The sequence below is a fragment of the Oryza brachyantha genome, chromosome 1, assembly GCF_000231095.2.
Source record: "Oryza brachyantha chromosome 1, ObraRS2, whole genome shotgun sequence".
Lineage (NCBI taxonomy): Eukaryota > Viridiplantae > Streptophyta > Magnoliopsida > Poales > Poaceae > Oryza > Oryza brachyantha.
In genome coordinates, this window is record NC_023163.2 from 15,824,235 (window position 1) to 15,848,174 (window position 23,940).

Below are 23,940 nucleotides of genomic sequence, written 5' to 3' on the forward strand. Positions count from 1 at the left end.
CTCGTCTTAGCTTGATTGGGGCCAAGTACATTTTATGATTTTGCCATAGATTCTTTTGGGATTTTGAATGTTTCCTTCATTGCAACATTTTGTAGATCGATTGTCTTATATGACTATTAATATACAAGCGCATTACAATAGGTCTATACAACTGATATGGACGGCACAAGTTCATAAAAAGAAGGAACATCCCACATAATTGATTATGGAACATACATTTCCATGAAGAAAAGAGATATAGGCCCATGAAGAAAAGAGATATAGACCCATGAAGAAAAGAAATGATTTTCTTAAAAAAACCATTTATTTTTTCTGGTTTTTATAAGTGATGGTTTTTGCATGACGATGAAGTGGAAAACGGATGCCTATACTTTTAAGTTGTAAAGATTTTTGATGTTTTCTTCCATGGCTTCCTTTCCTCTTTATATTTTGGTAAGCATAAGCATTTTTCCTCATGGGTGTTAAAATTTGTCTATGAGTAACGTGCCGCTACATATATGGTAAAGTGATGTACCGTCCAATTATATTCTAGCTCTAGCATTTCAAGCAGGGCCATCTTGTGAAATTTGAGGGCCATTGTAAAATCTTAACAGAGCTACAAAATGAAATGTTAACAATTTATAGAAGTTCATGACATATTTTATAGCAACGTGAAATAGAACAAACTTCAGTGATGCATTGCATGATAAATAAATATTCAATAATTCAGTTCATAATTGAGAAAAAAGACGCAATAGGGTCTGGCTAGTTTCACAAAATTATAATGACATCCTTACAATTTTCCCAATAAACAATGGCGCTTTGTCATACCTGGTTTACTGTGATGTATGAATATTATAAGTGTGCAATATAACATGACAACAACACTAGACATGGATAACCATAACATGAATTAGGGCGTGACAACACAATCGACATAGCCACAAGCAGTTGAGCGTAGGGTGTATCAACCATCAGGGGTAGTTAAGCTTAGGATGTGCTCAGTCATCCATCGAGAAAAGAAACCAATGCTCTATTCCTAGGAAATCGATTGGAATAACGAAGTACACTTGTCTACTTATGTACACCATCTAAACTGGCACTCATAAGAAGCCCTATAGAGTCACATATATTGGTGTGCCCGTAGAAACAACACCATAACATTTTTAATAAGGTGAATAGCAATAGGCAAATACTAACTGACTTCTTGTGCTGAGCTCTTAGAAGAATAAATTAGAACTGAACTAGTATGTGAAAGTCATATTGAGTTACCAGTTATTTACCATGACTACTAGTGAATCCATATATATGATAAGGCAAATCGTATATTTGTACTAGTTTAAAAAGTCTAGGGCTAGGTTTAAAAACGTTGTGCTAAAATTTTATAAATTTTTAGGCTAAAATATATGAAGGCTCTATAGTATAGCAACTGACAAGAGTTATCCTCTAAATGGACAGTCCTTTACTCATTTCACAATATAAGATTATCTAGATTTAATTAGATTCATGTGAATACCGATACATATATAGACATATATACAAATATCGACTAGATTCTAAACATTTATTTTTGAATATATATCTTCTAAACCCTTTTTAAATCTTTATGTGTAAGTGTCGTGTCGGTATCGCTAATCGTGCTCCATATGACGGTGGAGCAGCCCAAGAGAAAGCCCACAAGGCCCATGCTCTTCGCCGCCGCTTCCGCTGCGTCCTTCACCTTCATCGCCTCCGTCGTGCCTACGTGCGGCGAGGAGAGGACGGGACGGGAGGGGAGGGGAGGGGCCGAGTTGGGGAAGGCGAGGGTCGATAGCGTGAGGGTCACCTGGTGCTAGTTCGGGGGGCAACGGCGTGGTGTGGGAGGAGCGGCGCGTCATGGAGAGAGGGGACAGCGTCCTGGACGCGGTGCTCGGCGAGGAAACCCTAGACTTCGACGGTGACGACGTCGAGATGGCCGACGCGGACGAGGCCATGGAGGAGGAGGAGGCGGAGAGGGACCCTACCATCGCCGCCGCTGCCGCTGCCGCCCCCGCCCCCGCCACCGGAGGAGAAGGGGGAGGGGGAGCAGGAGACGATGGCGGCGTGGGGCAGGCGGAGATGCGCGGGCCGGCGGGGAAGAACAGGAGGAAGAAGAGGAAATCTGGGAGGAAGAAGAACAAGGGGAGGCCCGATGGGCCGCCCAAGATCGCCGACATTAACCGGTATAAACCCTCGTTCTGCTCACCTAGGGTTTTATGTTATCCAGGCACATGATACAGATTAGATCTTGGCTTGATGATGCCTGATTTGAACAGATGAACTCCTAGTTTTGGCTTCTCCACAATCGGTAGCAGTAAACCCAAATCACCCAGTGCCAGAGTTATATCTATGTTAACTAATGTGAGATTTTTGTGTGACAAAAACGCTTCCTGCTCATGTTAACTGAATTATGTTCCCTTGCTCAGATTGCTACTGGCATGTTGGTATGGTTATTTTACTCATGGAAAACGTGTCCTATGTTTAGAAAAAAAATGGAAGAGGGATATGGTAATGTTGTTTATATAGAAATCAGGAGGCTTATTTTGAGCTTATTTGCTGAATGATGTTGTGATCTAGTATTCCAGCTTTAGAATATAACTACTAATTTTGTTTGCCCAATGAGCTGAAGTTGATCTATGGTACATACCTAAATTATTTGACTTGTGATGCATGAGTTTCGGCTTCTCTTATCAATGTTTCCTTGATGGAATTGTTTTTGTTCCTCTTTATTTTATTTATATTTGTTCTGCTAACAAAGTTTCCTGCATGGTTCTGGCAGATTTGTTAATGAGACTTGCAAGCGCTTGAAGGAGAAGAAGTCCTACCTTGTTTGGAATGCTGTTGGCTGCCTTGGTGTTTCTGTTGTGAGTGATCTTGTTAGAGAGGTATGCAATTTTTACACAGAATAGTTAAATATGTTTACTGATCAATGTTAAGACTTGTTAAAATTTAGTGCAACATTATCTTTGGTCTAAGCTACTGTCTTGACCTCTCAAATGTCCATCATGCCTCCATAATACTACTAGATTGGTAGGTATTGGCCAAATTGCCTTGCATAGGAAATCTGTTGCCCACTACTCTTACAAATATCACTGCCCTGATTCTTTGCAGTTACATGGATTAGTTTGTTAAGTGTACTTGAGAAGTTTGGCGTTGTCTCAGAAGAGTCTGAATATTATTTGCCATCTGCGTACTTGATTGGTGACAAATCCCATTGCAGTTAAGTTTCTGTTTCATAGCTATGTATATGTGAAATAACTCTGATTGTATATAACAAAAAGAAGAAACATCGAGATCATCCAGAAATCATTCGAGTACTGAATCAATTACTGTAGGTGACGTTCAATCACATTTTTGGTGAATAGTTTATAATATTCTTAAGATTACTTTTCTGGAGTTATTATCTATTATTACTAAAGCCATTGGGACCCAGGTTGAGGCCATCCAGAAGTGTGGAGGGCAGACAATAGCTGATGGAAGTCGCTTCCGCACCGGTGGTGGAATTCTTTGGAACATCTTGAAGTCACGGGAGCCAAAGGCATACAAGGAAATTATGGCAAAGGGAAGGGAGCTTGAGGTATGACGTTATCATGAGCTTGCTTGTTTTTTTAAACATACCTTGGTTGCTTTTAGTGCTTTCATACTTTGTAGTATTGTAGTACATAAAATAGATAAAAGCATTAAATGTATTTATCCAAGTCAACTATGTTTATCATGGAATCATGCTTACAAACAGGTGTTAGCAAGCGAACTCTTTTTTTTGGGGGGATATTTTGGACTTGTCCTAGATAAGCCAAGCTGAGTGAACTCTGATTTAGATTGAGATTAGATTTTCATCAACAAAAGTAGGCTTACAATTATATGTGGAGAATAAAACAAAAGTAGGCTTACGATTATATGTGGAGAATAAAATGAATTTAAATCTTATTGTGATTAAAACCGAAACTGGAATTAGGAACTTTTTGATAAATCGAGTAAACATGTCAGTGATTTCACTATGTAACCAACATACTGTTAGCTATTTTCTCATGTTATGAAGACATTGTTATTTGATGGTATTTTGGTTTTGTGCACTGTTAGTTCACTATGTAACCAATATACTGTTAGATGTTTTCTCATGTTATGAAGCACAGAAGCAGTTGTTATTGGATGGTATTTTGGTTTTGTGAGCTGTCAATTCATCACAATTCACAATTTTATGTTTTTTGTACCACCACCACTGTTTAATTATATTTAATTGATTTGCCCACTTCCTTTCTCCTTCCAGAAGCAGTTTAGGTATACAAAAGGCAGACCGCAGACGAGCAGAAATGAAGATGCAAGCTCACAGGGCAGTGCACTAATTGACGAGGATATTGAATCACATGGTGCAAAGGAAGTATCAGATGACCCTGAGCGGTTAGTTGACGCGGAGAAGTCACCACCTGAAACTGATAGGAAAGTTGAACGCAAACCATTATCAGAAAGAATTCGTGTGCCTGTTGCTTATGACGATCTATTTGAAGAGGGAGAGATACATGAAGGTGATGCGCAATGAATGAATATTTCGAAGTTCGGGGTTATCTCCGGAGCCGGAAGCAACATCATCCAGTGGAGAGACGGCATGTGTATTAATCTAACATTTATAGTGGAGAAATTTTTTGCCCCAATTTTGCCTTTGGTTGGGGCAGAAGGCAGCGGGTGATTTTTTGTTGAGCAGCGAGTTGAAACTAAACTCGATGTTAAATGAAAGTTACGGCGGCGGTATCCGAGTTTGTTTGCATTTGTATTTTCTCGCCTTCTGGCCCCTCGCGAGATATTTATCAAGAAATCCTCTCCTAGAGAAAATATCATGAAAAGATGATTAAGATACTTAAGGCTAAGGCACAATTCCAGATTAGTGTAATCTAGGTTACTTCGGCAGATTATTAGGTTTATTAGCTGAAGTAGGTAATGCAGGATGAGCAATTAATTTAAAGTATAAAGGGCAGTGGGTTTTTAGCTACTCAATAACTTGGAAAAATGTTCTTAGCAAATTATTAATTGTTTCTTTTAGATTATTTCTATAATTTATATTACAATAATCCTAAGCTGAAATAAACAGATCCTAAGTTCTTTGTGCAGCCTATCCTTATATTATTACTTGGCTTTTATGTACACGATTTCTAAACCGCTAAATGGTGTTTTTGTTAAAAAAAATTAATATAAAAGTTAATCATCTCACTTTTCTAGAGTAGATTTTTAATTTTATAATAACTAACTACATTGTTTATGCCATTAAATAACTATAAAAAATTAGATAATCTTTTACGCGAAAAAAATAGTCTTAGGCCTTGGCCTCTTTCTCCTCTGGCCTCTTTCGGCCATTCCCGGCAAGCCTGCGCGTGGCTCCTCAGGGCAGGGGCACAAGAGGCTTTCGGTTTTTGCACTATTTAACTCTTTTAAAAACAATTTATAAAAGTAAGTACCTTCTGGATGGACCGCACTTAGTTAACAAGATCTGTGCACGAGCCCTGGTGTGAGATGAAGGATCTCCGCGCCTTTCGGGGTGACGCGCAACAAAACGATTCATTTATTAAATAAGTTTTGAAACCGGTATATTTTCATAATTACTTCTAAAAATGGTCAAATAACATAAATTTCAGTAAAGACTTAGAGGTCTGGATCTCCTTCTCCTCTCTCCTCTACCGGAAGCGGCCATTGATAATATAGTGATCCGGTTTACTACCTTCAAAGTCACGTGACTTTATCACTGATATATGGACAAGATGAATCTTGCACCCATGTATCACTAACATATGTATCCGTTTTTTTAAAAACTGAGGATCCTAATTCCCAATACAGTGTGGCAGGTACCATTCACCATGTTTATGTGTTGGGCATGATCTTAAGCCATTAATATGTTTGGACACCTAGAAACATAGAGGGCCAAAAAATTGGTTACACATTTCATTCATTTTTAAGAAATTCTATCTTTTATCATTAACAAAAGCTTGATTCTAAAAACTGACATGGACAAACATAAGTACCACGGAATCCCATTGCATAGGCATTTTCTTCACTGTTTTTTTTTCCAATCACAGTTTGTTAGACCTACATTAGCCCATGCAAAGTTCATATATTTTACTTTTATAAATGTGCAATATTAACCTATGAAAATATTTCATATATTCACGCGCACCGGTGGGTGGACGGATTTTTTTCACGAGAAGTTAACTAACAAAAAGGGAAAATATATTTTGTGTGCTGCTATGTATAGTACTTATGTCCATCGAGATTGTCAACTCGTACAATTAATCCGCTGTCAATGAAAAAACATAGATTTTCAGATGTTTCCACCACATCCTTGCTTTGGGTTTTAGTAATTTTTTATGGCCGTGTTGTTTCGAAAGGAAGCCTCAGTGTTTTTTTTTTCCATTTTCCTGGAAACTCCAAATAGTATTGAGTATTATGTGTTGTTTTTGTAATTTTAAGAGTACTTTTTTGAAAGAAAAATGTTAAGAGTACTTAGGCCGTGTTCGTTAGCCGGATAGGATATGTTATCTCTCTCGTTTTCTACACGCACGCTTCCCGAACAGCTAAACATTGTATTTTTTGCAAAAGTTTTCTATAGAAAAGTTGTTTTAAAAAGTCATATTAGTCTATTTCATATTTTTTTAATAATTAATATTTAATTAATCATATACTAATCTATTTCTATGTTTCCGCGCCGGATAAGTTACCTCTCCCTAACAAACGCGGCCTTAATGTGATTAATAAGTCGGCATGTTATTGCCACATCCATAACTTGATATTCTTTTCGATGCCTTTGCCATCTATTGCTATTTTAGTTGTACCGTTTTAGAAACTCAAAACAATCAGTATAAAAAAATTAAATAAGAGTACCCGCATTACAGAAGAAAAAAAACAATCGAATAGTGCATTATATGGAAAATTTAACAACTTATATCTATAAATCTAAATTGATTGTAGCTAAAAGTTACTTACTCTATTTTTTTTACCATACTTAAATTCATCTATATCTATACTATTATAAACATTATTATCACCACCACCAAATTCTTGTTTATTTATCTATACTCTAATTTTAAAAGAAAAAATAATGATGGATTTCATATATACCGTTTCCACCCACTCTACTTATTATTAGAAAAGACAATGATATTAATATAAAAGGATTATGAGATTAATAGACCCATATATCAATAAAAATATATGTAATAATTAAAATATGACACGTGTAAAAAATAATGTTAAAAACATATTATGATATTTTTTTAAAATTAAATCGCGTTACAACGTACTTACGAGCAATGTGCTATTATCAGTATATGTTTGATACATGTGTCAATGTATAGCCATAACATTTTATAATATGAAATATATATATATATATATATATATATATATATATATATATATATATATATATATATATATATATATATATATATATATATATATAGATGGGTGAGATATATTATAACCTTAAACAATTATTTTCCATTAAACTACAAATGCTAATGCATAATTGGGCTGCGTTCGCTTACAAAGATTCATCACACTTTTTTTAGCTTTTGCTCGCGCTCATCTAAATGCTAAAATATGCGTTCTACGTAAAAAAAATTCTACATATAAATTCATCATGTAATATTTTTAAAGTATACTAATTAATTTTATCGTTTCATTAGATAGCCAAAAATTCACCAGAAAAATCCATACTCAACTGCTCAAAATAACGCCCCTGTTCCCGGGAATAGTCGACGCGACGACGTCTCTTCGAGGAGAAGGAAACGAAAAATCAAAAACCTCGGAGCTCCGAAGTCCAAACATCCACCACCGGATCGGGGAGCGGAGCGGATGACGACGACGGCGACGAGAAGGTGGTGGAAGCGCCGCGGCGGCGGCGGCGGCGGCGCGGGAGACGACGACGACGACCTCGTCCCCATGGACACCCAAGGTACCATCCCGCACGCCTCCCTCCTTCCCCACTCCCCCTTAGCCTACATCTACCCATCGCCTATTCCATCAACACCCTCTCATCGCTGTCGTGGTGCGCGCGCAGAGCAGGAGGAGATGGTCCGGTCGCTGGAGCAGAAGCAGGCGCAGCAGAGCCGCCGTTGGAGGGTGCGCGTCGTTCGCCGATTCCCGATCCATTCCGGCCTAGGGTTTGGTTCGATTCGATTCGATTCGGTTTGGTGGTCAGTCTCCTGCTCACGCCCGCCCGGCCATGTTTTGTTTGCTTATGCAGTGCGTCTTCGCGGGGTTCCTCCTCGGCTACGCCGCTTTCCTCGGCTACTCCAGCTTTCATCATGCGTCGGCCCCGTGGGAACTGGTAGGTTGCTTTTTACTGTCCAAACATCCCATTTCGTGGCACTTGCTTGAGTCCAATGTTGGTTGCTTGACTTTGATTGGCATAAGTTTTTGAATTGGCATATGACAGCACACATGGAGCTCGGGTTGCATTGGATTAGGATCAAAAATTATTTCTGGCTCACCTGTTGAGGATTGCTAGTTGAAAAATAAGGGTGTCATTCATATGCATTTAGAATAAATTTCACAAAACCGCATATAGTATGGACCAAGTTTCAGAAAAATAAAGAGTTCTTTTTTTGGTATGTGATAATTAACCAGAGGTAATATGGTCATACAGTTCCTTTAAACCATACTTTTTTCCAAATATGAGTTACAGTCACATAATATTAATCATTTTATTTTTCTATAATACCAAATTAAATTGGTTAATACTGTGGTTTTGTGAAACTCTTGTATCATAATTTCCAGGGTTATGTGTCATGTGACAAAACCCTTGTGGTTTTGTGCAACTTAGACCATTATACATGTGGTCTCGTGAAATTTACTCATTCATTTATATGCATGTGTCATTCATTGTTGGGCAGTATTTTTCAGTGATGCATAAATTCTGAAACATTCAACATCAACTATTACACCTTCCCATTGGTGGCGTATGCTATATCTATAAATGATTTGCTTTGTAACGACTATCTAGCGATTTCATTTCACTGTGCTACTGTCATGTTGTTTGACCCATGCTTCTCTAATGTACAGCGGTATCATGCTTATTTCATGGAAGATTTGTCATCACCAATGGTCATAGTGGCAGGTAATTATGCTTGCATAATGTTTTCATGGGAAAAATTAAATAAATTACTCCCTTCGGTCAAAAATATTTGTCGTTTAGGACAATATTTGATCAAACTTCTAAAATTTCAACAAACAATTTTGTGTTAAAAATAAACTTATAAAACCTAATAAGTTTATGATACTATGAATTTATGATAGTACTTTTCGAGGAGAATCTATGTGTATCGTTTGTCTTGTATTTAAAGTAATCATTTAAGAAATTATCGATGGTCGGAATTTTAGAAATTTGACTAAATCTTGTCCTGAGCGACAAATATTTTTGACTGGAGGGAGTAATAAACTACAAAATTAAAAAAGAAAAAGAGGAAATTTTTGGTACGAGAATAGATAACAAGATGTCTACATGTTTCTTGGATTCAAATAACTGAATAGCTGATGACACTGAGGCAGCTGTGCGTTTCTTATTTGCTCAACCTAGCGGCTTCAAATGCTGGTTTATTACTTGTTTTATTGTACTATCTTTTGGAATGCTATACCCTAAGCAGTATGCGAATGTTCTCTACTCAGAGTTTTAGGGAACAGGTCACTTATAGCATGATAATATTAGACAAGATGTCATTTGTTGATCCTGTTGGTTAATCATCATCTAAACTCATTATCTCTGAAATTCTTGTTTTAGTTTATACCAAAACAAATAAAAGAGCATGGTACTTACAGGTATAAAATTTATCTGCTAACTCAAAATTATTCACTTCCCTTGTGATTTGATTAATACATTGCCTTGAATACCACAGATTGGATAGCTGCCCTAGCATGTTTATTCTCAGTTAAAGGACTGCTGAACTCCTGTAAGAAGTGGATGTGGTATTCATTCTATTTCAGCATACTGGTAACCCTCTTCTGGACGTACTACATCTTGAGGTATACCATTATTGACTTACTTGATTGTTTGTTTTGTGCATTCTTGTTGTCAAAGCATACCATTTTAGTTAAGTCAATTTGTGATAATGCTCTTTTATGCACGGCCGCTAGAACATATAATATGATTGTTTTTACTCTTGCGCTACAGGTTACCGAGGATCCGGTGGGATGTAGCATGGCTTCCATTTGGACCTTTAATGTATGCTTTCTTGCTCCCTTCATCCTCTTTTCACAGACCAAGAGGATCATTGCATGTTAATAACATTGTTCTATGTTTGTTGTTGGGCAGTGCTTCTGTGTTGAGCCTCTATGTGGACCATTCCATGTTGGAGTCGATGCAAGATATAAACACCTTGAGGAGCTATATGTATAACTACAAGGCCTTGTAGTGTGGACTGTGGAGATATATTGCTAGTTGTAGCTATGCATGTAAAAGGTTTTTTTTACTTTTCCTCCATTTTTTTCCACTTTCTTAATCTGCTAGAGTTCACCTGCTTATTTGCTGTTAAACAATGGAGATTCAGATTTTTCATGTTTCAATGGAAATATTTTGGTTAAAGTAACATTCTACCAGAGTTGAAAACAAACGATGAAAGTTGAATCCTAGTTTGCATTTGTCACTGATTTCGATTATAAAGCGGGATGGGCGTAACATTGGGGGTACAAACTAACAGGAGATAATTCAGCAGGAATGCAAGAATCTGGGACAACTTTTAAATCACTGAATCTTACTACTGTCCTAAGTTATTGTACGAATTACCAAATCTATAAGTTTTGTTACCCTATTGTGTATGTTTTGTGTAGAGTCTTCGAGTGACAGCCCAATCTAGTCTTTATAAAACGAAAATTTGGTTCTATATACCACTGAGTAAAATCACAAACAATGACTCCAAGACAGGCAGGGTGGAACCAAAAAAACACTTGAGCTAAGGGCTGAGCTAACGTAACCTTAATCATTTCTAAAATTTAGATGATAATTTTCACATATTATCAGTGAGATTTTGAACCTAGACATGGGCTCAATCCCTAACTGATCCTGTCCTGGTCCCGCCAATGAAGACAGGGCCCACCCATCCAATTGAGCGCCGGATCCTGACCCCGTTAGCTGTATGACAGTTTTAACCAAATTTTGATCGAAATTACTGTTCCACTCAAATCCCATTCGAAAATTCACTTGGACTCTCCTTTCATCCCACGTCGAAACCTCGAAATTTCACGGTTTTCGATGAAAAATGCAAACCCTGCTCCAAGGTCGGGCCCGGAAAATCATCCACGTGGACGGTGGACCGGGCCTGGCATCCCGCTGGCCCAAACCCAAGAAAGGCCCAAAATGAAGGGGTCAAAACAAACTACTTCTCCTATCCCAACTCCCAACGGACGAGAACGCATCGGCACACCGGGTAGCTTAGCTCCGCGATGGAGGCCGCCGCGTCGCTGCCGCTCCCCGCCTCCCGCTTCCTCTCCCCTCCTCCTCCTCCAACGCCGGCTGTCGCGGCGGCGGTGGCTGCGTGCTGCTCCCGGCGGAGCCTTTCCCGCGCCCGCGCCGCTGCCGCCGGGGCGCTGCAAGCCTCGAGGCCGCGGCCGTCCCCTCGGCGCAGCGCTGTCGCGGAGGTCAAGGCCTCGCCCGACCCTGTCTCTGCGCTCACCAGGTGCGCCCCCCCCCCCCCCCCCCCCCCCCGCTCTATGATGCTTCTGCGTACTTCCACCGGAGCGTTCTCATTTCCCGTCTCGTAGTCAGGGCCGGTTCCTCTAGACGAACTCGGTGGAATATGCTTTTAGGCTAAATAATTTGTACTTAATATATATTATATAATAATTTATTCTCTAAAGTGACACAAATAAACATTACTAACATGATAAATCAAGTATATATAGTCTCAGTTGTAAATGTAAAAGTTAAACCAAATCAATAAAAAATAATTTATGATTAAAACTTTTTTATTTTTGTTCTTAGCGATTTAAAGACAATGCTAACAAAAATTAAACTACAATAAGAACATCTTAAGATCAACTCTAATTTTAAGTTTCAAAATTCGAATTTTAGCTATGGTAAAGAAGCCAACATGTAAATGATAGAGCTACTAACCTTAACCAATAGGGTATTATCATATATTAGTTTCGTAAGTTGATTAATCATCTGTTTTCTTAGAATATAAACATAAGTTTGGCTGGGCCCTCTCCCGGCTGAGGTCCTAGGCAGTCGCCCCTCCCGCCTAGGCCCTCAGCCGGCCTAGTAGCTTGCTCAGCTTCAATTGGATGACGAGACTTGGATTCAGTGCGGGGTATTGGATGTTGGGGGAGGATAGTATCAGTGCTGCTCGATTTGGAGTTAACTCCGCGAATCCTGGCCTCGATATTTTGCAGGTTCGAGGATGTGCTGCAGACACAGGACTGCAACATAATCCTGCGCCACTACGGGGAAACAAGACGCTGGGATGAGCTTTCTAAGGTAGCAAGTCTTCAGTGGTTTCCACGAACAATCAGGCGAGTGACCACTGGTGAGGCTACTGATGAGCTTTGCCAGTTCTAAGTAGGCATGATTGGTGGGACTTCGTTTCAGGTCTTCGGGTGGATGCAGGAGCACGACATGCTCAACGTTGCGTCTTACAGCAGTTACTTTAAGTACCTTGGATTGAGCCGTAACCCTGCCCAAGCGTTGCGAGTGTACGGCTCTATCCAAGAGCACTCAACGAGAGTTCATGTCTCTGTTTGTAATTCGGTCCTCGGGTGCTTGGTGAAGAATGGGAGGTTTGACAGCAGCTTCAAGCTTTATGATGAGATGATACGAGAAGGTGTATCACCCGATCTGTTCACCTACAGTACTGTACGGGACTATGGCCTTTTCCCCTGATTAGCGTTTAGTTGGTTGGTATAGCATTTCAATTGTTTTTCTTGTACATTCCAGCTGCTATCAGGGTGCATGAAGCTGAATCATGGCTACACTAAGGCCATGGAATTAGTAAATGAGCTGAACTCCCGTGGTCTTCAGATGGATAGTGTAATTTATGGCACTCTCCTGGCTATATGCGCATCTCATAATTGCTGTGAGAAGGCTGAGGAATATTTTCAGAAAATGAAGGATGAAGGCCACAATCCTAATCTATTCCATTATAGCTCTCTGTTGAATGCATATTCAGAAAATGCTAATTATGAAAAAGCTGATCTGTTGATGAAAGATTTGAGGTCATCAGGGTTAACACCGAACAAGGTTAGTTTCATATTCTTGTTATTTATCAATTAACTCCGTCACCGACTTTTATGATTTGCAGGACACCCTAGTCTTGTTATTTTACATTTGGGTATATCACTAGAATTGATTTCTCATTAGATAGATCGCATATTCACACCACAGATTGGATAGTTTGTTGCTATGGATGCCTTGAAATGATAGATGAACATACAGGTTGTAGCTTGTGTAGTATATGGTGTTGGTGTTTTAGTGCTCAAGTTGGTTTCTCCAGCTGCATCATTTATTTGGTAGTGCCTTCTAACTTCACCACACAATGTATCCGTGAATGATGGTCATCTATATATATATATAAAACAAATACTTCCCTATGATAGCCATCAATATGCACTTAACAAATGCCCTGGTTGAAAAGAACATTCTCACATTAAGTAGGGAAATCTTGCACTCCAAATTCCATCAATGTGGTGGTATTATGCTTGCTTGCTGCTTAGCACATGATCTATTAAATGGAGATTTTTGAAAATCCGGGCTAAGTTAGAATACAGAGCTCCAGGATAATTTTTTTTTATTAAAAAAAGGCCTCTTGAGTCTCCACATATCAATTATAGCTACACTGTTGTCTCTACTCTATATTGATTGTTGCCTACTGAGCTTGCATATGTTGTAGTTTTCTTTGGTTCGTGGAAAATATTCTGCTACAGATACCATTCTAATTTGTAAATTATATTTCGTTTGCAGGTTATACTCACGACTTTGTTAAAGGTGTATTCTAAAGGTGGTCTCTTTGAGAAGGCAAGGGCACTGCTAACTGAACTGGAAGCTTCAGGCTTCGCAGAGGATGAGGTAAAAATATGTGGCCTTATACACAACTGCTTCATATGCATGTATGCATGGCCCCTTAAATTGAGCTTTATTGTCCTATCATGATCCTTAATACTATGCCCAGATGCCTTACTGTATATTGATTGATGGCCTTGTCAAAGAACGGAAGATATGGGATGCCATGATCCTATTTAATGAGATGAAAGAAAAAGGTGTCAAGTCTGGTAAGGTTTCTAACAATGTAGCAAATCGATGTGTCTCTATTGATACTATGCTGATTATTCATTATAATGTGGGAAAATCCATTTATGTTGCCAGGAGCTAATTTCACGATTTTCCATTCATAAAACACATCTTCCTTTGATGCCACTAATAAATCAGCTTCATTCCATGTTCCATCCATGCTATTGCTCAGGCTCCTCCCTTAGAGTATTCCCAACAGCTCATTCATCCCATTCTCTATTTTAGAAATAGAGGATGGAGAGTAAAAGTTAAAATCCAGCAAAACATCTATCTCATCATCTATTTTTAGATGTTATCCATATTAGGAGAGAACCTCTAAATGTTCTCTCTCTAATCCTCCAAATAGATATAGAGGATGTCATATATAGATGATCTACTGGAGTACAAAGGGATATGAAGGATTAAAGTGTTTTAGATGATCATCCAAATGAAGATATGGATGACTAAATTTAGATGAGCTGTTGGGGATGCTCTTAGGGTACCATTAGGTGTTAAAATGATTAATAACCCCCTTCCCACTGTTCTTGTTTTTGGAGTTTTTTTTGTTAAAATGAATATCTGAAAACTCAAAAGTTAAAATTACCAAACATTAGAATTTGAAATTTAAAACATTAGAATACACAAAAAATAAAAGTTTATTTGTTCAGGTTCGACCCGATTTTAAAATTTGATTTGTAGGATTTAAATTTCGAATTCTATTTAAAAAAAATGGTGCAATAAAATGCAAATTCCTAAAGGAAAAATTAGTGTTGTTGCTGCTACTACCATGGTTTTATGATATCAAGCAGGGGTAAGCTGATCCTTTTCCACGCCAATTTCACCCTAATGGGAGGAAGACGGCAGCAATGGCGTGGAAGGAATGAAGTTCGCTTGCCAATGGTTGGAATAGAAATGTGTTTTGTGATGAAAAACTGTGGAATTGGCTTCCTATTGATGGCATAGAATGATGTTCCATATCTGGTTCCTAATAAAACTTTATCTGTTTACTGTATGTAGACAAGTGTGCAAAATCTACCGTTCTCTTTACAATAGGAAACTTATTTTATGGTTACATTAATTTCAAATTTTGCTGCGTAGTGTTTTATCATGTTATTGTCAACAAGGAATCTTTTGTAGCATACTCCCTCCAGTCTAAAAAACAAGTCGTTTTGGACTTCTCAAAGTCAATATTATACAACTTTCTCTACCTAGTTCTTTAGCATAATTGGAAAAAAAATTACATAAGTGAAATGTTATGAAAGCTCTGTTTTTTACAAACTTGTTTATACTGTTTTCATATGCCTAAAACCTATATGGTCAGAGTTAACTCATGTTGACTGCATGCATTCCAAAATGATTTGTTTCTGAGACTCTAGGGGATCGTATCGTATGTTGACATTTTTTCCCTGGAGCATTTTCTAGTGCTGCCATTACCTGGAATGTTCTGTCCTGTTACCCTTGCCTGAGGAGCTTATATTATTTCTACAGATGGCTATGCATTCAGTATCATGATATCAGCATTACACCGAGGTGGCTATCATCAAGAGTCAAAACAACTTGCAAAAGAATTTGAGGCCAACAATGCTACATATGATCTGGTTATGCTTAATACATCACTTCGTGCTTACTGTAGCACCAATGATATGGAAAGTGTAATGCTTATGCTGAAGAAAATGGATGAATCAAACATATCACCTGATGCTATCACATTTAATACCTTAATAAGGTACTTCTGCAACGCAAAGGTCTATCATCTAGCATACAAGACAATTCAAGATATGCATACAAAGGGCCATCAATTGAATGAGGTATGTTGCTTGTTGTGTATTTGAACTATTTAATATATCCCTTCTTAGCTCTATGCTAGATTAAATTGTAGTAATACATGTTTCTACATGCTTGATAATTTCTGTTGATTGGAATTTGGACTACTTATTATTACACATGCACAGAATAGAGTGGGTGAGAATTGCATATCTCCTTGAAACATGCCTTTGAATTAACTTTCAGTAGTAGACAGTACACATGAGTTATCAGAATTGCTATACATCTTCTCCAGGAGCTTTGTTCTGAGATAATGATGCAGCTAGGAGAAGCAGGTTTTCCTTCTGAAGCATTTTCTGTGTATAATATGTTGAGATACGGAAAGAGAAGAGTGTGTAAATCTCTTCATGAGAAGGTTTTATGTATCCTAGTTCCAGCTGGACTTCTTAAGGATGCGTACATAGTTGTTAAGGTAGTATACTTGTGCAATTCACTGTTGGCATCTCTATTGTTACCTTGTTCACTAAGAATGCTAATTGAACAGGACAATGCCGAGTTCATATCTCGACGTTCGCTGGGGAATTTTGCTAGATCTTTCGTGGCATCAGGAAACATAAATTTGATTAATGATGTTATGAAAGCACTACACCGTTCAGGATGGTGTATTAGCCAGGTGACAGTTCGTTGTCTGTACTTATTTTATTATAATTCAGAGTTGAAGTTGAAACCCCAGATGGCTCGATGTTCAAACTGGCATTTTCTTTCCTTAGAGCTGACTAGGACAGAGGGATAAAAAGAAAAAGTGATTGTTGTAAGCTAGCTAAAGGGGTTCATTTTATAGCTTTGAAAAGGCACACCACATTTTTTTGGTTCATCATCATATGTTCCCTTCTTTGTTTTTCTTTTTCTTTTTTTGATGGACAGTGTGCTTTTTTTAAAACATATTGATGGATAGTGTGCTAACTTACTCCTTCAAATGGTGGGTACTATACCATTTCACACGCAGGATATCTTTGGGAAAGCAATTCAGCGATACATTCAGAAACCTGATAAGAAGCAACTACTGTTATGCCTCTTGGATTGGATGACTGGTCAAGGCTATTCTGTGGACTCGTCATCAAGGAACTTGCTTTTGAGAAATGCCCAGCTCTTTGGCCAGAAACAACTTATAGCAGAAATCCTTTCCAAGCAGCAGGAAGCATCAAGGATTACAGGCCCAAGGACAAAAAAATAGTTGATAAGGTAATATCCAATATATATGTTAATTGTTTGGATTCGTCCAAGAACATTTTTTTAGTAAACCATTGTTGCTGAGCGTCTTAACATGTTCGCAGAATAGGTTAGATCATCAGGTAACAAGTTATTCACCCTCATCCTCGTCTGTTCCAGGATCCAACCAAGATTCATCAGAATTGCAGAATCTGGTGCTTATATGCATATATTGTAATTACCCATGTTATGTTGTAATGCCTGAGCTTGAGCTTGTCCATTTTAGTCAGGGTATTCAGGTTGAGATTCCACAAGAGCTGCAGATTGCACTAGCAAGTGGTAGACAAGTCTTGCAATGACGTGAATATGCTGGATTTAGGACAGCCCAGCGGGTAGCAAGTAAAGTTCTCATTGCATCTTCACGGCAACATCACAGAGAATGTTTACTGGGTTTGGTGATTTGTGCAGTTAACGTTATGGACCTTCTTGAAGTGAATAGTATGGTACATAGATCTGGAAAACTTTAGCAGATTTCAAATCTTGTTAACTGTACATAATTATTCTACATTTCTTGAAACATGGAAAGAAAAAATTGCTAAGGCACTGAACAGAAGATGGATTGAGAGATATTCAATGGAACTCAGAGGTATCTTATTTACATAAAAAAATAGTTACTTCTAGTAGTATTATTTCTTGAACTAGAGTTTGGAGAAATATGGTTGCAGTTTCTTTTCTTTGGTTTGGTGTCATTATGAAACCAAGTATTGCTTCTGAACAAGGCCCATGGGTTCGCAAGTACTCTTTTGGTATGTGGCCCATGCAAACCTTCTATATTCAATATACATGATTTGAAATGCTAGTAAAACCTGCTATAAAAAATATACACTTCAAATTCTGGGCCATTCTTTTAACAATAAAAATCCAGAAATGGACAGATGGAATCACACCATACTGTTGGAAAACCTACTTCTATGTTACCATTAAACATATATATGTACACTATTAAACATTTAAGCCTACAGGCCTTGCCTTAATTAAAAACTAATTCATTTGTAATAGCATGTCATGGGAATCTACGGCCAACAATTAAATAATGAGTAGCGGTAATTCATAAAGGAAGCACCCAGTGGCCATTGTCAGTTTGTCACTTAGCTAGTTGTTTTACTTGGAATGCAAAACGTTCCTTTGAAGGTTCAACAATCCATACAGGGATACTAGATATAGAAAGGACGTACGGTCAGAAAGCTCTAGTTTGGAAAATTTCCTATTTCCATTTTACATGATCAGGAAATAGTCAATTGAGTTTATCCTAATGAAAGAAGATAAATAAGCTGATAACATGTTGTTTTCTCCTTACTTTGCTGAAAGAAGCCTAGATTCATCATTCATCTGGACTCCGACAACTCAAATGATATTGAACTTATTTGGAACCATAGGATTCTATTCACGGTTAAAAAAAATTAGCGTGCAAATTTAATTTTTATAACACTGTTATTGTAGGGAAATTGTCATGTGAAATGCTCCTCTTGTTGTGTGTGAGACCTTATTACTTCTAACGATACTGTGCACTGCATCGAACGTTTTTTTGCTTACAGAGAGCTTCAAACTTCTATTACTTCATGCGTTTGTATATTTGAGTATCATTGTCGAGGTGAACTTGGATATCAAATCGTAGTTTTGCTTGACAAAACTCAGTTTTGGCTGATTCATACATAAGACATCGTTTTCGTTGATGCGTCTAAGGCAAGAATTGGGAAGCAGCGATGTAAAATAATTGCCAATTTTTTTTAGATGAAATATTGAGCTACTTATTCATTCATACGTCCCTTTCATTTTGAGATATTCTATTGCTGCTGCTAAGCTGAACGGCAGAAGGTACTCTTATGATTGTCCTCACACTACCTTCCAGCTACAACAAGATCTTTTGATAAAAATTGCTCTATCAATTTGAGTCCACATAGTTTTGTGCAATAGATTCCTTCATATGTGTAATAGAATTTTAGCTGGTTAGTACAATATTGTTGCCTACCTAGGTAGGCTATAAAATTTTGTGCAATTCATTTTGTCATCTCTCTGTGCTATGATCATCTTGTTTTCTGGTAACTAGTAGTCGTTCCAAGTTGTTGTATTCAGCGTTCTTCCAGTTGCTTGCACCCAGCCATCAAACTGATAAAGTTCATCGCATCAAGACGGATTTGCAGTTGAGAAAAATGTCATATTCGGTATATTTATTTGGGTGGGCCATCATTTCTGTGTCGCAGGCAATAACAGCTAGGGGTTCTAATCATCATGTTGGGGGTTCTAATGCTGCAGCCATTGTCTTGTCCTCTATTTGTTTCTACACAATTTACATGATTACATCTAGTTTGTACTTTGTTCGGATGGAGAAAACATACCAAGATGATCAAAATTCAGAAACAAAAATTTTTGATGACAAGTCATAAATATTTTTGAGTAGAAATATGTCATATATACCAAATATAAGGAACAAGCCATCCTGAAGACACCTTTTGGTATTTTTTTTTTAAAAAAATATCCCATCTGCTCCCCCATTAGTGAACTCCACTTTAAAACCATCAAAAGAAACGAGATCAAAAAAAAAAAGCCCCATCCATTATCAATTTGGTCAGTGATGACTTCCTGGTCACAAGATAAGATAAACAAAACATCTTTATCAAAGTAGTACAAATCACCAAAAGAAAACACAGCACACAACAGTACTAGAAGGTATATACATGCAATACAAAGATCAGAACAGCATGAACAAACCAATAATAAAAGAGGGCAAAGGCAGGCAACAAATCAATGGCAAATTGCAGTCAGCCATGGGTCCCATGCATGATAGCTCGTCCACTTCCCAGCCTTTTTCTTTTCAAAGTTTGGCTGCTGCTGCTGCTGCTGCTTCTTCTTCCTCTCCTACCTATGGCGTTGCCATTGTTACCATCTCATTGTCAATTGCTGTCACCGTCTCTGTTCCCTGTCATGGTCACTGCCTTCAAGTTGGAGGAATCTCGCAAGCAAACGCCATCCATCCATGGAGATGAGATGGAAATACTATCTGCTTGGTGTGTGGCTGACCTGTGGGACCAGGTGGATACTGGATGTCCATGTACTCCTGGGGAGAATCAAGCTTGGAATTTTCTTCTCACCCTGTGTAGTGACTCTTGGTACCCGAGTGACAGCACCACCCAAGTCCTGAAATTAATGCAATTGGCACCATCATCTTTTTAATTCGCCTTATACTTATAAAAAAATAATTTTTATTCACAAATTTAGAGTTAATTTAAAAGTTTTTTATCATAGTTTATTTTTCAGCCTTGCTTTTAAATTACTAAGAATAAATATATATATAATTTTATTTATAAATTATTTTTTATTTGTAAATATATCATTTGGCTTTTTCTGTTAGAAAGACAAACGGATGTTTATTGCACTACAAGGACGTGCTTGATTACGCAGCTGTTGAGATTCCATCATGCTTAAGCAGGTCAGCGAACAAAGCACGCAAGAGAGCTCAAATGTGCATCACTCCTGTTTTGTTCTTATTAATTCTTGAAGGCATTGTATTCAATAATAGAGTACTGTGAAAGCGTTGAAAATATCATCGATCGATAACTTATTTGTTACATATTTTTCTCAGAAAGATAGAGTTAAGCAACTCGTTCAGTTGAACCCTTTTACGTGTGGCATAATTAATCACAAAAGCGGTGATTTTCAAAGCTCAATATTATACCAATATCAAAACAAAAAGGGGAAATTGCTATATAACCGAAGTCGGGAACTTTTGGTGGTGAAAAACCAATTTTCTGAAACAAAAAACTGGCCATATCAAAATACGTTGAATTTACTTTTCATAGAAACAAATGTGTTCTTAGCACAATTACCTTTCGTATCTGGCTGGTAACAGGTGTACTATTACTGGTCTTGGAGTCGTCCGTCCACGCTTCACAGGAAACACAGTACCACTACCATCTCTCCCAGGAAACTAGCAAAAAAAATCTCCAAGTTGTTAGCATAATGAGAACCTGATTTATCCCGTGCTTTATGTTCATCTACACATTTTTATTCTCTCATGTTTTCACTAATGATTATACTTATAAGCCAATATTTGAATTTTAAAAATTAACATTATAATTGATTTTGAGGTTTTTATCGTAATTTATTTTTTAGCATTTGCTTTTAAATTAAGAATACGTATATAAAGGTTTATCCGTAAACTACTTTTTAATTGATAATAAGTTGTTTCGCAACCAGAGGAGGCTTAAGTTTATCCACGCTCTCGTCCCATTCTCAGTCGCACCAGCTTGTATTACTACCCATTAGCTTTTAGAAAATTAATACGGAGTAGTTGATACAGACACTCCTACTTGCTTAGTGAGCCTAGGAACACAACTAATACGGATAGAGCACATGTGTGCTCAATAGTATGTAAGATTTCACTGGGCTCGTTCGCACCTAGAGGTGCTAACTAGTACAATCAGCGTACCTAAAACGAAAGAAGTCATTAGCACATGATTAATTAAGTATTATTTTTTACAAACTTGAAAATAGACTAATATGATTTTTTAAACAACTTTCATATAATTACTTTTTAAAAAATACAGCTTTTAGCAATTTTGGAATTGTACGTAAAAAAAAAAGATAAGTTATTCTCCGTGGTCACTTGCGAACGCTTCCAATATGGCAATATCTATGAGCAGATGCACGCCGCCCAACCCAAACAAGAAGTGAGCGTCCATCCAGGAGACGAGAGGATGGCTGCACCTGGATGGGTGCAGGAAAGGAGAGGATCAGCCGCACCTACCCATGGCTCACATTGTTTGTTTGCAAATGAAGAATAATTTATTTATAAAATTTTTATATATGTATTTATAGTGACTTAAAAGCGAAATGTATAAAACAAACTACGATAAAAAAATAAAATCAAATCCAACATTAAATTCTAACTTATAAGTAGTTACAGATAAAATAAAATCAAATCCAACATTAAATTCTAACTTATAACTTATAAGTAGTTACAATCTGTGAAAATCTGTGAAAAGGATGGATGCCGATGTCGCCGTCGCCAAAAGGCGAAGTGATGTCGCCGATGACGTTTTCACGAGAGGCGCGACAGTTTGAGATTCTTCCCCGATTCCCCAGACCACAAGCGAAGGGAATCAAGGAGTAATCTCAAAGATTCATCCGTAATTAATCCATCCATCCATCCATTCATTCATTCATTGTGCGAAGAGGACTTGTAGTGCAAATTTCAGCCCGCAGCCGCGCTCCGTTTCTCCATGGATGATTGGGACCTGATCTGGCCCACTTGCCAGTCACCGCGTGGTTATTATTTCTTGTTGCCTTCTCTCTCTATTTCTTTATTAGAAATACTGATTAATTGCTTGAGTGTTCTTACACTTCACCTAGCGATAAAAGAAGAACAAGAATAGAGTTGATTTAGTTTATAAGAACGAAAGATCAAGAAGTCTTACAGCGACATATATATTAGTAGTTCATTAAAGAAAAGCAGTAAAAAAAAATTGATTGCTAGCGACGGACGAAGAATTTTGACAATGGGAGTACATGACTATTGAAGCATTGTCCAACCGAAAAGTATTGCTTCCTAATAGAGAATAGAGAAGTGTGCTGGTAATTTTTGTTATTTATTGCAAACTATATTTTAGTGACCTGGAATATACTTGTCAATAGCGACATGTTAGTGGTGACTTTGTCAGTCGCAAGATACTCACCATGTCCTAGGATGCAAGGAATTTTAGGGATGAATTTGAACAATCACTTGTCCATATTCTTTTCTAGGATCTTTTATATTTAAGGATGGTGGTAGTTTGCCGATTCAGTCTTCGAATATATTTGTAGTGTGAATTTGTGCGTGTTATAAGCACATGTATAAATACCGTGCTCGTAATAGAAAAGAAACATCTCTACATAAGAATAAGAAAAATAGTAGGGCCGCGTTTGTTTATAGAGGTAGGTAAGTTAACTTACTCAGTACGAAAAACACAGTAATAGATTAGTACATGATTAATTAGTTATTAATTATTAAAAAAATATAAAACATATTAATATGATTTTCTAAAGCAACTTTCCTATAAAAAATTTTTGCAAAAAATACACCGTTTAGCAGTTCGGGAAGCGTGCGCGTGAAAAACGAGGGGCTTAAGTCGCTAAACATGGCCTAAGTTTGACTTCTCACCTCAACCATTGTTTGTAACTAAATCATACCCCTCCACTCCGAAAACTATTTAAGAAATAAACTATGATAAAATCCTAAATTTTACTCTAAATGTAAGGTTAAAATTTAATTTTTTTTCTTATAAGCATAATCAAAAGTGAAAAGAGTGGCCTGCAGTAGTTAGTTAATTACAACCGCATTAGTAAACAGGAAAAAAAAAGAAGCAAATCTTCCACGGCTAATAGCTTAGGTAGGTAGGTACATACGTTTGGCGTGGAGCTCGCAGATGCATCCATTCGTGTGACCGTGTCCACCTACAGCTAAGCTAGAAGAAGTAATATATGCGATTAATTAAATGTATATACGTGGTATAACACGTAGCACTAGTAACAAAATTAGTCAGTGTTAACGATGATGACTCACAGGGACAGCTAATAGCACTTTAGAAAGGTTAATAACCAGCTGCATGCGTACGTTGCACACGGATGATTTGCTTATACGTCACACGTTAGCCGAAATTGAACATATATTAACATATACTCCATTCGTTTCATAA

The 23,940-nt window shown here is 37.6% G+C and overlaps 3 protein-coding genes across 8 annotated transcripts; all 3 read left to right on the forward strand.

The window, feature by feature from the left end:
* The first annotated feature begins 1,683 nt into the window (after nt 1-1,683).
* On the forward strand, nt 1,684-4,962 carry LOC102703727. The gene is made up of 4 exons (XM_006644203.3): nt 1,684-2,180; nt 2,777-2,882; nt 3,431-3,574; nt 4,265-4,962. Exons 1-4 carry the CDS (start codon nt 1,855-1,857, stop codon nt 4,532-4,534), a joined length of 846 nt encoding a protein of 281 aa, XP_006644266.1. The 5' UTR covers nt 1,684-1,854; the 3' UTR covers nt 4,535-4,962.
* Nucleotides 4,963-7,724: 2,762 nt separating this feature from the next.
* LOC102703434 lies at nt 7,725-10,572 on the forward strand. Its single transcript, XM_006644202.3, has 7 exons — nt 7,725-7,936; nt 8,042-8,103; nt 8,228-8,311; nt 9,046-9,100; nt 9,876-10,002; nt 10,151-10,201; nt 10,292-10,572. Exons 1-7 carry the CDS (start codon nt 7,837-7,839, stop codon nt 10,389-10,391), a joined length of 579 nt encoding a protein of 192 aa, XP_006644265.1. The 5' UTR covers nt 7,725-7,836; the 3' UTR covers nt 10,392-10,572.
* An 815-nt stretch (nt 10,573-11,387) lies between these two features.
* Nucleotides 11,388-17,886, forward strand: LOC102702240 (pentatricopeptide repeat-containing protein At1g10910, chloroplastic). 6 transcript variants are annotated; one of them, XM_040519820.1, is made up of 11 exons: nt 11,388-11,651; nt 12,367-12,451; nt 12,563-12,826; nt 12,908-13,210; nt 13,931-14,035; nt 14,139-14,238; nt 15,725-16,044; nt 16,296-16,472; nt 16,545-16,673; nt 17,007-17,242; nt 17,335-17,886. In XM_040519820.1, the coding sequence occupies exons 1-10, from the start codon at nt 11,419-11,421 to the stop codon at nt 17,232-17,234; spliced, it is 1,944 nt and encodes a 647-aa protein (XP_040375754.1). In that variant the 5' UTR covers nt 11,388-11,418; the 3' UTR covers nt 17,235-17,242; nt 17,335-17,886. The 6 variants fall into 6 exon arrangements, with proteins under 6 accessions (XP_040375754.1, XP_040375755.1, XP_040375756.1 ...); XM_040519821.1 differs by having other exon boundaries at nt 17,340-17,886; XM_040519822.1 differs by having other exon boundaries at nt 17,390-17,886.
* The last annotated feature ends 6,054 nt before the right edge of the window (nt 17,887-23,940 follow it).

Coding starts and splice junctions, on each gene's coding strand:
- LOC102703434 (XM_006644202.3), top strand. CDS start 7,837: ATGACGACGACGGCGACGAGAAGGTGGTGGAAGCGCCGCGGCGGCGGC. Junction 8,104..8,227: donor AGCAGAGCCGCCGTTGGAGG/GTGCGCGTCGTT, acceptor TTGCTTATGCAG/TGCGTCTTCGCGGGGTTCCT. Junction 10,003..10,150: donor TGGACGTACTACATCTTGAG/GTATACCATTAT, acceptor CTTGCGCTACAG/GTTACCGAGGATCCGGTGGG.
- LOC102703727 (XM_006644203.3), top strand. CDS start 1,855: ATGGAGAGAGGGGACAGCGTCCTGGACGCGGTGCTCGGCGAGGAAACC. Junction 2,181..2,776: donor AAGATCGCCGACATTAACCG/GTATAAACCCTC, acceptor TGGTTCTGGCAG/ATTTGTTAATGAGACTTGCA. Junction 3,575..4,264: donor CAAAGGGAAGGGAGCTTGAG/GTATGACGTTAT, acceptor TTCTCCTTCCAG/AAGCAGTTTAGGTATACAAA.
- LOC102702240 (XM_040519819.1), top strand. CDS start 11,419: ATGGAGGCCGCCGCGTCGCTGCCGCTCCCCGCCTCCCGCTTCCTCTCC. Junction 14,239..15,724: donor AGAAAAAGGTGTCAAGTCTG/GTAAGGTTTCTA, acceptor TTATTTCTACAG/ATGGCTATGCATTCAGTATC. Junction 16,674..17,006: donor CAGGATGGTGTATTAGCCAG/GTGACAGTTCGT, acceptor TTTCACACGCAG/GATATCTTTGGGAAAGCAAT.